Source organism: Tamandua tetradactyla, chromosome 17, assembly GCF_023851605.1.
Source record: "Tamandua tetradactyla isolate mTamTet1 chromosome 17, mTamTet1.pri, whole genome shotgun sequence".
In the NCBI taxonomy this organism is placed as follows: domain Eukaryota; kingdom Metazoa; phylum Chordata; class Mammalia; order Pilosa; family Myrmecophagidae; genus Tamandua; species Tamandua tetradactyla.
Window position 1 is genome coordinate 61,702,213 of NC_135343.1, and position 13,778 is coordinate 61,715,990.

Sequence of the window (13,778 nt, forward strand, 5' to 3'; positions counted from 1 at the left end):
ACAAAATTTTACTGAAAGAAATTAAGCAGAAATTAAAATCTAAATAAGTGGGCATATGATTTGAATAGACATTTCTCCAAAGAAGATATACCAATGGCCAATAAGCACAGGAAAATATGTTCAATATCATTAGTCATTAGGGAAATGGAAACCTAAACCACGATGAGATACCACTTCACATCCATTAGGACAGCTGGAATAAAAAAGATGGACTATAACAAGTGTGGACAAGAATGTGGAAAAAATTGGAACCCTCATACTCTGTTGGTGGGAATGTAAAATGGTGCCACCACTTTAGAAAAGGGTGTGGCAATTCTTCAAATGATTAGACTTGAAGTTACTCTGACTCCACAATTCCACTCCTTGGTAACTCTACTCCAGAGAAATGAAAGCACATGTCCACACACAAAAAATTGCAGACGAATGTTTACAACAGCATTATTCATGACAGCCAAAACCATCCAAATGTCCGTCGATGGGTGAATGAATAAGCAAAACATGGTCTATGCATAGCATGGAATATTATACAGCCAAAAAAAGGAATGAAGCACTGATCCATGCTATAGCATGGATGGATCTCATAAACATTTTGCTGAGTGAAAGAAGCCTGTCACCAAAGACCACACATTGTATGATTCCATTTATATGAAATGTCCAAAATAGGCAAGTCTATATAGATAGAAAGTAGATTAGTGGTTGCTCTGGGATGGGGAGGATGGGCGAGTGGGCATGGGAAGATGGGAGGCTGATGGCTAAAGAATACAGGATTTCTTTTTGAAGCAATGAAAATGTTCTAAAATTAACAGTGGTGATGGCTGCACGTATCTAAAACTACTAAATTGTGGTTGAAGTGGGTGAACTGTGTGATGTGTGAATTATACCTCAATGAAGTGTTATTTTGAAAAAAGAGAGCAAGAGCATTTGATTGGGCAATTCTGTTTCCATCCAGTTGAGCACATTTCTGGGGGGAAGAATTTCCCCCGCCCCCCACTTGTGCACTTCGCTTCTTTGGTTTTCAGCTCAGACACCGGGGAATGCCCCCACCTACTGCACTGGTCTCCCTTCCCCAGGAGACGTGCTGCACAAACCTGTGACAGAGACAGGAAGGGCCAGGGTGGGGTGACTTTCCTGGAAAGAATCTGTATGTGTGACTCGCACCGAGAAGACACAGGTATGTCTTGAATGTGACCGGGCCCCGAGTGGGTCATGTCTGTTTCTTTTCCTGCAGTGTCCACCCGCGCCGTGCACATGCCAGGAGATTTCCCGAGCTGCTGGCTCAGACCAAAGACCCTGGTCTCTGTTCTTGTCCACTGAGAAATAACAAAAATAACAAACCGAGCTGCAAGGCAGCTCAGCCCTTCATTTGGGGTCTTAGAATTGCAAATCAGGGAGCTCAGATTCAGCCAACAGCCTGACCTGGCATTTCCAGGAGCATTTTTCTAGAAAAAAAGATTAGATAAGTTGTTTGTGGTTGGTGGATATTTGAGGTTCTCCGAAGGCTCTGCAGGTCAGATAGTTAACTGAGTTCTTTATCTTGTGATTTGTTTTATGGTGTCTGGATGTTCTTGGAGTTTTTAGGAATTTTATTGCTTGAGGCTTTGCATGCTGGGGCAGTTTGGGATCTGGCTGAGACTGCCTACAAATCACCTCCAGAATGACCTCTGGACTCCATTTGAAATCCCTTAGCCATAGGAACTCTATTCATTCTATTTCTTTTTACAGTATTAAAACATTCTGAGGAAACCAATTTGTGGGACCCCATGGCTCGTAAAAGTGTGTCCTTTCTCACTGAACTTGAAACTGCTCGGGAGGAAACAGTAGCTGGCTGAGCTGCTCAGGGAATTCACTTTGACCCGAATCGCGGGTATAGGTGGAACCCGGGTGTGTGTAGACATTTGCTGCATTCCTTTCTGCGTTATTAACGGCAGAACTATTGGGGGGAAATAAAGTCACAAAAGGGAGTCACAGGCTTGCAGGCACACGAATGCTGCAATTGCACAGGCAGGGAGCCCCCGGAGCCTTTCCTATCATTTCCCGAAGGAACTTCTGGAACTACCAATAATAGTTGACCTGGTGTTGACCCTCACCAGGGGTCCAGCCTGCATGTCTCATTCAACCCCCCCACACCCCTGCGAGGTAAGATTTTCCCGTTTCTGGAAAGCTGCATTCTCAGCTGTGTCTCCAAATCAGCAGAGTCATCACTTCCCAAATAGCCTCTGCAACATCCCTGCGAGGTTGTTGTCAAAAAACTTTTACCACCAGCATCCTTATTTACCTCTTCACATCAAATCACGTTTAAATAAATCTATTTTCAAAGAAAACTTCCTATCATTATAATAAATGGAAAGCTAGTGTCACTTGCCATAAACAGATGCCAAGTCCCTCAGGAAGACACCCTGTCCTGGGCCCACCCTGCAGGAGGGTATGTGGCCAAACTGAGCAAAGCAGAGGTTCACCACCTGCTAAAGTCGCAACCGAGAGCCAGCCCCAGCGATGAAACTCCCCTGACCTGTGGCAGGGAAGCAGGGCTGGAGCTCTGTTTTGTGACACCACAAATTTCAGCATCCTGCCCTGCCTGGAGTGATCTGTGGACTTGCTAATTTCTTGAGCCGATAAACTACCTTTTTAAATTTAAGCCAGAATGAGCTAAGACTTCGGTTGCTTATAACCACCCAGATTCTAAACACTGCACCCCTGACAGCAGGGGCACGCCGCCTGCTGAGGGGGGCGGGAGGTTGGCTTTCGGTCGCTTATGCTGGAAAGAACTCCAGCCATGGTCTCGTGAGTCTCCCCGCCTGGTCTGAGACCTCACGGGGGCCTATTCACTGCGTACCAGCGTCTTGGAACAATGCGTGGCCTTAGCGAATGCGCAGTAATTATGCTGTGATCCGAGCCCACCCTGTAAGGCCCCCAGCTTCTAGAAGCGTGTTTGGGACATGCAACATTTATTGATGGTTGCGTGATTCCTCCCAGCAGTGGCCCCAGCCTCCTCCCCTCGGATCTGCCAAAGGAAAAGAGGCTGCAGCTGACAATTTGCATGGCCCTTTATTCTCCTGTGAGTAGAAGGCAGAAGGCGGTGGGAGGGATTGGGGAAAGACGAGAGAGGGAGGAGCTAGCGGAAGTAACCGGAGTGCTGTGGCCCGAGCGCAGGAGCCATCCCTGCACGCCTCCTTCCCAGGCAGGGTGTGCTCAGAGGCCCCAGAGGCTCAGAGGAGACCTGGAAGAGGGAAGAGCCAGCTGTGGTCAGGTGTGTGGGTTCCCCAGAGGGACTCAGAGCCACCTTCCTGCTGAACACGCCCAGAGCCATATCCTGGAAGCCAGTCAGGGGCTTCCAGACTGCAGGCACGGGCTCCAAGGACAGGAAAGGGCTGGGGCCTTGCACGCAGAGGCAACCTCAGACCTTCCAGCATCGGGCACGGACTGTGGGTGAGGGCCAACGAGCTGCCGCACATAGTCCCACAGGCCCCTTCCCGGCGCTGTGTCCTGCAGCCACAGCCCATTCGCCAGGCACAGCCTGGGCGGCCACAGAGAAAGACAACCAGAGAGCCCAGCTGTCAGGCCCTCCATGGCGTGGGGGGCGGGGGGGGGGGGTGCTGTCCCCATCCCCAGGGGCCTGTGCTGGGCTGGAGGACCCGAGTTCAATCAGGGTGCTGATGTATCTGGAAATCTTGAATATCCCAGTTTGGGGGCATTTCCCACATGTCAAACTCGTCCCATGCAATGATTTCATTTAATGTGCATTCCAACCCTCAGAAATTGAGGTTACTGCCCCCTTTCATGGACAAGGAAACCGAAGTTCATAGTGGTCCCGTTATTTGCCCAAGGTCACACAGCTGGAGAGAGGTGGAGACAGATTTTAGCTCCCCAGACAGCCTGTGACCAGGCTCTTGGAATTTCTCAAACTTGCTTAGCTAAAGTCCACCCCCTCCCACCCCACCCAGCTTCTTGCACTTCTCAGCGCGGGGTCTGGGAGCCCTGTAACATGACAAGGAAGTTGGGAAGGATGCAGCTGAGTTGCCTGAGTGCTCTGTGAGAGGGGCCTCTCCTGCTTTTAGGCCACGTCTCCCTCACTGCCCGGGGAGTCTGCCTTGGGCTTCCAGAAAGTGTCCCTGCCGCCACCCCTGCGCTCACCTCCCTTGGGGCTGCACATCTTCAGGTCCACACAGATGGCCCTCGCATCTTTGCCTTCCATGATGTCCGTGGATATGCGACGCAGAAACGACTTCAGAATCCTCCTGCAGGAGCCTTTCAGTACACCCATCCTGCTGCACACCCGGGAGGCAGCCTGGTTGATGCTTTCCTGCGATCACAGTGCCGTGGGGAGAACTGGTGAGTCCCGCCCACTCAGCCACCCCACAGGGCCTGGGTGGCTCTGACAACAGGGGGCCAGCTGGCCATGGGAGCAGAGGGCAGGGACAGTACTCAGCCCCCACGCCCCATCCCCTGAGGCCCTGGTCCAACCTGGCCAAGCAGGAGCTCATGAGAGGAGGAAAGTTGGGAGGGAGGGAGGGGAGCAGGGCAGCCCCTAGCTGGAGTGACACATCCTCTTGGTAGGTGGCCGGACGCGTAGCTGGGCACAGCCCATCCATCATGTCACTCAAAATCTTCAGACAACTTGCAAGCTGGGAACTGTGGGTCTGTCCCATTCCACAGGTGAAAAGCTGAAGCCCAGAAAGGGTGAGGGACCTGCCCTTGGCCACACAGCAGGGGCAAGGTAGAGTTGGGTTTTGTGCGTCCTGACTACAATTGTCAGGGCTGTGGGGGAAGGGCTCCTGGCTTCTTGGGGGACAAACCCCCTTCAAGGATGTAATGAAAAGCCACACACACGTCCCCTGCCATCCCACTCTCACACACCCAGTGTCACGGAACCCAGTGACCCCTGAACACAGACCCCAGACCAAGCAGCCCCTCCCCCAGCACCGGCAGTGCCCCCACCCCAACCAGCGGCAGCAGGTTCTGCAGCCCTCGGGCCTCACCTGGCTGGGCTGATCTCCCACCAGATTCTGCAGTTTCTGGATTATCTTCTTGCAGGCCCAGCAGCTGACCTGGGCCTCTTGGGGGGTCAGCATGTCACCCTGGCAGGAAAGCAAGCACCTCAAGTTGGTCGCTCAGACACCTCAGGAGTCCCAGGAAAGGCTCTTGATCTTTCCGTGATGTTTGGGCCCCTGGAATAAGTACCTTTGTGCATGAACCAAGCTGGCAGACCCTTGTCCCTCCTTCCTGCTAGAGGGACCGAGAGACCCCAGAACCTGCCCTACTCCCCCATGATAACTTTCCCGGCCCAGCACTTGCTCCCTTTGTGCTCAGGAGCCGCCCCCCATCCCCAGGCTTCTTGGAGGGACAGGTCCCACAAGCTTCTCAGAGAGGGCCCAGCCCGATGGCTGCAGCATTCTCCCCCACCCCTGCCAGTAGCTTCATCTCCAGCCCAGCCTTCCCCCACCCCTGCCCCTGTGGCTTCTCCCATCCCAGCCCCTGGAGCCACAAAGAGAGAAGAGGAGGGGCCAGGGCCCTGGGAGGCAGGCAGGGAGCCGAGTAGGTACCTGGGGGCCGTCGGGGACCAGGCCCTGGCATAGCTCCTCCGCAGCACACAGGTGGGCTGTCGCCAGGTCCCGGCACCAGAAGGCAGGGCCCAGGCCACAGCGCCCAGGGGTCCGGCGAGAGAGGGCCAGGCCTGGGGGAGAAGCAGCGTCAGCGGCCCTTCCGCAGGCGGAAGGAGAGGGGAAAGCTCGTCAGCCGCAGTGGGGCCTGGGAGGCAGCTGGGGACCGGGGCGGGGGCCGGGGAGGGGGCCAGGGGGTCACCCCTCACGCTGTGCCCTGGGACGGACCCTCTCTCAGCAAAGACAAGTTCTCAAGTTCTTTCTGGAGAACCAAGAGGTTCTCACGCATGCTCTCTCTCTCCCCCATTCCCACACACGGATCGGCACTTTGTCTGGAAAGAAATGTCCCTCATCTCCTTTCAAGAGATTTCTTTTCAATCTCTCTCCTTCTAAAAAGAATCCATGTCAGGGTCCAGCCAAGTCCGCTGTCTCTTCACAGCCTGCCCTGCCCTTCTGCAAGCCCTGGGCACTCGCCCACTGGCCCGGCACCCCGGGAAGCAGGAGGTGGGACTTGAGCAGGAAGGGAGGCCCCATCTGCACGCACCCCCTGCCATGACCAGCGAGTTTGGGCCAGAAGCCACGCCAGGATCACCCCAGAGGTCCTCCTGACACGCAGAAGAGAAGTCGGGGGCCCAGAGGGGAAGGAGGCCCAGGGCCCAGCGCCGGGCCCTGCCTTCCTGCAGCCTCCTCTCCCCACCAGCCAGGCCCCACCGGGGTGGGGGCCCAGGACCCTCCGTGCTGATGGGGGAGCTGGTGAGGGGCCTGCAGAGCCCGGGTCCAGACGGGCGGCCTTACCTTGGCAGGCCAGCAGCGCTGAGGCTAGGAGCAGGGCGGCGTGGGCAGCCATGGCGAGAACTGTGCAGCGCCCGCGGCACCCCGCTTTATGGAGGCAGAGAACCCACAAAGCCGAGCTCCTCTGGGGGGCCTCTGCCCCACGTCAGTGAGTAAACCACAAACAGTTCACACCAACTTGTGTAGCCGCGAGGGTGTGGAGGGGTACCTCAGAGTTTCCGTACCCTGCCATTGCCCCCACCTCCCCCTGCAATTACAACTTGGGGGGTGTCCGAGGGCAGCGGGGGTCATGACACCACTCCCTGCCCAGGGTGTAAGAACCTGCAACCGAGGCTCCCCTTCTCCTCTTCCCTCCTGTCCTCCCCTCACATGTCTGCATTTAGCCCTAAGTGGGGTTACTGGATTTGCCAGTTAAGTGCACAGGCTGCCCAGTTAACCATATCCATTTAGAAGAGATCTACGCCAAATAGTGTATGGGACAGACTTCCACTAAACACATATTTGTTGTTCATCTGAAATTCTAACTAAACCAGGTATCTACGTGGCAACCCTAACTCAACCCCTTCAGGGCTCCGAGAAGGAAACTGAGGCCCAAGGAGAAGGAGGGACTGCTCTAAGGCAGGCATTCACCCAAAGCAAGGCTGAGGTGAGAACCAGCCCTGCCTCCTTTGACAGTCCTACTGTGACTGGGGGGAGGGCAGGGCCAACCCCTGAGCTCTCTTCTCCTCCTGCTCCCAGACCCTCTTCAGTGTCAATTCTAATTACCTGCTTCTACCACCCCAAAACTGAACTGTCCCTGAGCCCATTCGCTCCCTGGGACCCTCTCCCATTCAGCCTTCTGCCGAGGGGAAAGAGCTTGAGAAAGAAGGAAGAAGGAGGCAGGTTCCTTGCAAATTGAGGGCACCTTGAACAAGAGACTCCATTTCTGGAACTCTGGCCCCTTATCTGGAAACTGGGGGTCTGCTGCCTCCCCTTGGGACTCCAGTGCGGCACGTCCGTGTGGGAGAAGAAGCTGTGCAGCCTGCGGCATGCTCTGCAAATGGAGACTGTGATCATGGAGTGTCCCCCAGAGTGGAAAAGGGCTTCTGTGGGAGGCTCAAAGGTGCTGGCTGAGGGGATGGGAGGGGGAAGGAGTCCTGGCCACAAGATGGAATGCTGGGCCGGCAAAGTGAAGCAGCTTCACTTCCTGTGGGACTTCTCTTTGGTAGGCCCGTGTGGTTGTGAATCTCCCGAAGCCGATAGAATTCACAGCCTGTCCCAAGCTGCTTTGGTCACCAAGTCTTTGTGGTCAAGCTGCTCCCTGAGGGACAAAGCCACCTTCTCAGGCCAGTGTGGCCAGGATTCTTAGTGACCCCACAGCCCCCAGAGCCTAAGTGGCAGCTGTCTCGGGGACAGAAAACAGATGGACAGACAGATGAGTCCCTCCCCATTTTCTTGTCCTTTCTCACTCTGAGAGGAGCAGAGCCAGGGGTGGGAAAGAAGGTCTGCTGCCCCCCATTGCAGGTCAGACCCAGCGGAGAAGAGAGGGAGCCCCACGAATCCTTTCTGGCAGTTCCTCTCTCCCCTCCACCCCAGGATGGATGCCACTCACACGTGGCCTCACATGCTCACACCACACACACACACACACACTCACACACCAACTCAGAGGACACTTACAAATTCCCAGGCTTCACACACACACACACACACACACACACACACACACACACAGACATTCACACACTAACCCACAGAAATCACACACTCTCAGACACTTGCAAATTCACACACACATTTGCCCATCTTTATTCCTGCCCAAGGTGGAAGGCACTAGATGTCAGAGGACAAGTATTTTGGGCTTCATTGTCTCTTATCTTTAGATTTTACTAGAAATGTTTAAACAGATAAGTAAAGGAAAAAAAGAATACATATAAGCTTATCAAATAAATGTAAGCCTGTTAAAGATTTACAGGAACATCCCTTCACATTTTTAAATGCATTTATTTATGGATATGTATGCATTTATGTATACTTATAGTGATAGGCGACAAAAAATATATGTAAACAGTTTTTTTAATTTAACAAAACATCATGCCCATCTTTCCATGTGAGTGCGTGTAGACTTCCCTCCTTGTTTCCTACTGCTTGCCCACTTGCTTCCACTTTGGATGACCCATAATGGAAGTCCTTTGAGGACAGGGCTGATGTTCCCTCGGAGATGCTCCATCCTGCAGCATGGGGCAGAGAAACCCCTCTGATGGCTCATGCCATCTGCCAGTGAGGGACGTGGAGGCCTCTTCTAGCACTTGCCTCGTGATCTCAAGACGGCTGCTGCAGCTCCACCAGGTCTCAGAACCTCACTCCAGGTGGGAAATGGAAACAGGGAAGCAGGGTGAGGTGGCATCCATATCACAGCAGCAACTCTTTCCCAGAAACCCACAGCCCACGTCTCCTTGGACCAAACACTGTCACACAATGACCCTTAGGTGCAAAGGGAAGCCTCTCCCTGGACACGCTGCCGCTTTGAGCAAAGTTGGGATCCTGCCAAGAAGGATAAGAGGGCGTGAGAACCAGGCAGCAACAGAAGAGCCTGCCGCGGGAGGGCTTCTTAGTGGGAGGCCCTTTGAAGGGAGAACTGACAGGGCTTTGGAGCTCATCGGGTCCAGGGAGGTGAGAGGAAAGGAGAGGGATGAAATTTACCAAGATTGGAGTCAGGTTCTGTTTTCCAGCTGTACCTCGGCTGCTGGGAGGCGGGGCTGCCCTGCCCCCTCCTCTCAGGGCCTCTAGTTTCACAGGTGAGCTCCTTTCCCTAACTCTCCTGCTTCTCCAGCCCCCGCTTTCCCAGAGCTGCCCACACCCCGGGGGCTGGCACGGCCTTCAGATCAGATGGTCGACTGCCATCACGCTCATTGCCCCTCGCCTGAGGAAGCCGGGACCCGAGTTGATGCACGGACACACCGCCGGGAAGGCCAGGTCGAGGGTCGGAGGCCAGGTTGGGGGTCGGAGCCCAAGCCCTTCTGGCTCTGTCCCGCTCCCCCGCGGCCCCCACCCCACCCAGCTGGCCAGCCCTGCCCTCAGCAGCCCCCCTCGCTGTAACCACCGGGAAGCAGAGGCCTCCTGTGTGAAGACCACATTAATGACGGGCTGGGTCCCGGAAGCTGACTCAGACCTCTGATGTGGGGTATTGGGTAAGGCCAGATTTTCCGATAAGTCCTGGGCAGGGGTGCTGAGGGTTAGAGGACAAAGTTCCTTTGGCCCTGGCCCCCACCCAGGCCTCGGGGGCTCCTGTGAAAAGAGGACCTGGACGAGTCCTGCCCTCTTCCTACTGGGAGGGCCTATGGCTGAGCCACGTGCCAAATCAAACCAGGCTCCCCAAGAGCTTAGGGTGCAAGGCGAGGAGGCATCCGTTCCCCTCAAATGGGACCTGGCAGTGGGGACAGAGGGGGCCTGAGAAACTCTGATTCAGCAGCTCCAGGCAGGGACGAGGCCCCCCACCCCCCGCCCTGTTACCCCCACCAGGTAGAGAGGAAGGAGCACTGGGCCAAGAGCCTGAGATAGGGAACCAAATCCTGCCTCCTGCACCTTCCTGCTACTGAGAGCTGGATAGATAGAAACACGCCTGATACACTCCTCTAGCTAACAGGCTTAGTAGCGTCTTCAGAAGCCAGAAAAACTGTTTATTTGGTTGTTGTTGTTTTTTATGATCACTTCACTCAAGCAGTCCTGGAGTTATTTTAAGCATAAAGAGCCCTTGTTGAGATAGTTTGCTATTTTCTCATACTAGCAGTCAATGAGAGGGAAGGGTAGGGGGTATGGTATGTATGAGGTTTTTTCTTTTTTTCTTGTTTCTTTTTCTGAATTGATGCAAATGTTCTAAGAAATGATCATGGTGACGAACATGCAACTATGTGATGATATTGTGAATTATTGATTATATACCAAGAATGGAATGATCATATGGTAAGAATGTCAGTGTTTGTATGTTGTTATGTTTTTAAAAAAAGAAAAAAAGTAATACTAGTGGTCAATGAGAAAGAGGGGTTAAGGGGTTAGGTGTATGAGATGCATAAATTTTTTTCTTTTTATTTCTTTTTCTGGAATGATGCAAGTGTTCTAAAAAAGTATCACAGCATATAGGTGGTGATATTGTGAACCACTGATTGTATACCAAATATGGGCTGTATGTGTAGGAAGATTTGTCAATAAAAATATTTATAAAAACTGAAAAAAAAATTTAATTTAAAAATAAATAAATAATCTCTCTCTCTGTGCCCAGAAACCCTCCCTCGCTCTGCATTCTGGCAGGAATGAGACTTCATATGAACTAATATTGGCATCTTCCTCCCTTTGGAAGGACAAGATCAAAAGCCCAAATAGCCAACACGAGGGACCTACAAGATAACAGGGCGTGGTGACCAGACAGCTTTTCCTCTTCTTTTTTTTTCTCATCTAGATCCTGGCCATTTCTTTGTCTATTTGGGGCTATAAAAGCCCAAACCACCCTTCCCACTCCAAACTGGTCTTGGAAAGTTTTCTCCCAGGGCCTTGATGACATATCTTCAATGCACTCACCTTCTCATCAAGACGAAGAGACTTGTTTCTCTGCTCCTAAGAGTCCAACTCTGACAGCCACCCATGTGAGTCTGAAGGAGCACGCAGTTGCCTGCCAGAGGCCTTGGGCCAGCAGGCCCTGATCACAGCGGGACTGAAGGGGACCACACATCTGAGGAAGGGGGTGCACCATCGGCCACAGAAACACACTCAGCAAAGAGCCTCTCCAGTGTATGCAGAGGGGATCACCAGCAGAGCACGTTCCAGCACTAAACGGGGTAAAGAACTCGGGCTTCGAGGACCCCAGGCCCATGGAAAAGCAATGCATTTGGCTGCACGAGACAGGTGCCACGAATCTCTGAATGGCCTCATAATAAGAGGGCTTTGAGAATAGACCTGGTATTTCTAAAATCCCCAAGGGCTCGACACAAAGTCAAAGTGCTGAGGATGTCAGATTACCAGGGAAGAGAAGAGTTGGTCCCAAATTACACAGGGAAAATAGCCATTTGGTTAAAAAGTTATGTGGGGTCATGCTTCAGAACTTTTAATTAAAATAAATCCCAAATGGATAGAAAATTTTACATGTAAAGTTGAAATAGCAACAACCAAAAACAATAGGACAAACCACAGGAACTTTTAAAAATTATCTTACAGTGGGGAAGCTCTTCCTAAATGTGACCTTTGAAATCAATACTATAAAAAAAAGAGAATGATAAATTCAACTACCTTAAAAAAGTGCCCCGTAAGATAAAAGCCAACATAAATGAAAGATAAAGAAAAACTTGGAAATATATTTGCATTTCAATAAAAAAGACTAATTTCCTTAATATAAAAAGATTTCTCAGAAATAAATAAGGAACAAAAACTATTAAAATGGGCTGGGGATAAAAGATATGAACCATTTACAGAAAAATAAACTTAAGGAAAAGATGCTCAACCTCACTCAGGGTAAGAAAAATGTTAATTAAAATTACACTGACATGTTGTATTTTATCTGTCAGATTAGCAAAGATGAGAGTCTGGCAATGCACAGGGATGATGGCGCTTTGGGGAAGCAGCATTCACATACATTGCTGGTGGGAGTATAAGCTGGTGGCTTGTACAAGTTTGCAAGAGCTTGTGGTTAGCATCTGTTCCCAGTGCCCCATTCAATGACGTCACATTGGTCGCTTAAAAGTGGCCCTGGTAGGAAGAATATTTACACTGTGGAAACTGGCAAATGCTAAAAGTCAAGCTTTTGTATTTTGTTTTTGTCTGTTGTCAGATAGTGTGATAAAGACCATTTGACCCAGATATTCCATTTCTAGGATTACATATGTGCAAAAAGATAGAAGTAAAGATGTTTGCAGTTACACGAGACTGAAACAGCATAAATTCCTATCAAAAAGATTAACTATGAATAGATAAGCAAATATGGGAGATGAATATTGTTATGGATTTAATCATGCCCCCCCCAAAGACACGTTCTAGTCCTAAACCCCGTCCCATGAGCACAATTCTATTTGGAAATAGGATTTTGAAATGGGGGCCAAGAGGGTTAGGGGGTTCCAATCGAATATGATGGAGGTTCCTATAAGGGGAGGGAATCTGGCCACAGTCAGCAGGAGACAATGCGAGACAGCCCTGTGACAGGGACAGAGAGGAGCTGTGCCCGAGCCAGGGAGGGCCACAGACTGCCAGAAGCTACCAGAACCCTAAGATGTCGGAGGGAGAATGGCCAGGCCGACACCTGGATTGTGGATTTCTAGCCTCCAGAACTGGGAGAGAATAACTTTCTCTTATTTAAACCAATTCATCGGCAGTACTTTGAAAGCTAAGAAACATAGAAAGGAATATTATTCAGCCACAAAAAGGAATGAAGTTCTGATTCATGCTACAGTCTGATGATCCTTGGAAACATTACACCAGAAAAAAGGCCACATATTATATGAGTACATTTACATGAAATGTCCAGAATAGGCAAATTCATAGAGATAAAAATTAATTAGTGGTTGTCGGGACCCCAAGCCACGGAGGAATGGGGAGTGACTGCTAATGGGTAAAGGGTTTCTTTTAGGGGTGACAAAAAATGTTCTGGAATTAGATAGTGGTGATGGTTATACAACTTTGTGAATATACTAAAATCCACTGAATTGTACACTTTAAAAGGATGGATTTTATAGTATGTGAATTATACCTCAATAAAAAAAATTAAACAAATTATTATACATTTCTACAATAAAATTATATATAGATAGAATCTATACATGCAGACAGAGTTAGCTTACTTATTCTGTGACCTAAAGCAAGTTATTTAATTTATCTAAGCCTCACTCAATCTCTTGTAAGAATGAAAATTATTTGTGTCAATTGTGATGGTTAAGTTCATGTGTCAACTTGGCCAAATGATGGTGTCCAGTTGTTAGTCAAGCAAGCACTGGCCTGATTGTGACTGTGAGGACATTTTATGGACTTTAATCATCAGTACATTGATTGCATCTGTGGCCAATTACACCTACAATCAACTGAGGAAATTGCCTTCAGCGCTGAAAGAAGTCTCATCCAATCAGCTGAAGGCCTTAAAAGGAGAATTGATGATTTCAGCAGACAGAAGGGAGAATTTCCATTTCTACTCCAGCCAGCCGGTTTCTTCTAGGGAATTTATCAAAAACCTTCACCGGAGTTTCTAGTTTGCAGCCTACTCTATGGAATTTGGACTAGCCCATCTCACAGTCACATTATAAGACCAATTCTTATAATGTTAATATATCTCCTGTTGGTTCTGTTTTCCTAGAGAGCCTTAGCTAATACCTCATTGTGGTATTATATGCATAAGGTATATTCCCAAAGACGTTTGCTGGGTTAAAGTGTGTTCTA

The 13,778-nt window shown here is 50.5% G+C and overlaps 1 protein-coding gene across 1 annotated transcript; it reads right to left on the reverse strand.

Moving 5' to 3' along the window:
* Positions 1 to 3,026: 3,026 nt before the first annotated feature.
* On the reverse strand, positions 3,027 to 6,508 carry GNLY (granulysin). The gene is made up of 5 exons (XM_077135107.1): positions 6,393 to 6,508; positions 5,541 to 5,671; positions 4,977 to 5,075; positions 4,132 to 4,300; positions 3,027 to 3,217 (listed from the first exon to the last, which is right to left on the reverse strand). Exons 1-5 carry the CDS (start codon positions 6,442 to 6,444, stop codon positions 3,207 to 3,209), a joined length of 462 nt encoding a protein of 153 aa, XP_076991222.1. The 5' UTR covers positions 6,445 to 6,508; the 3' UTR covers positions 3,027 to 3,206.
* Between the last annotated feature and the right edge of the window lie 7,270 nt (positions 6,509 to 13,778).

What these genes read in the sequence shown, in the direction of transcription:
- GNLY (XM_077135107.1), bottom strand. Translation starts at nt 6,444, where the DNA reads ATGGCTGCCCACGCCGCCCTGCTCCTAGCCTCAGCGCTGCTGGCCTGC. An exon ending in AGCGCTGCTGGCCTGCCAAG is followed by an intron (nt 5,672 to 6,392) that starts GTAAGGCCGCCC and finishes CTTCTCCCCCAG; the next exon opens with GCCTGGCCCTCTCTCGCCGG. An exon ending in TGGTCCCCGACGGCCCCCAG is followed by an intron (nt 5,076 to 5,540) that starts GTACCTACTCGG and finishes CTTTCCTGCCAG; the next exon opens with GGTGACATGCTGACCCCCCA.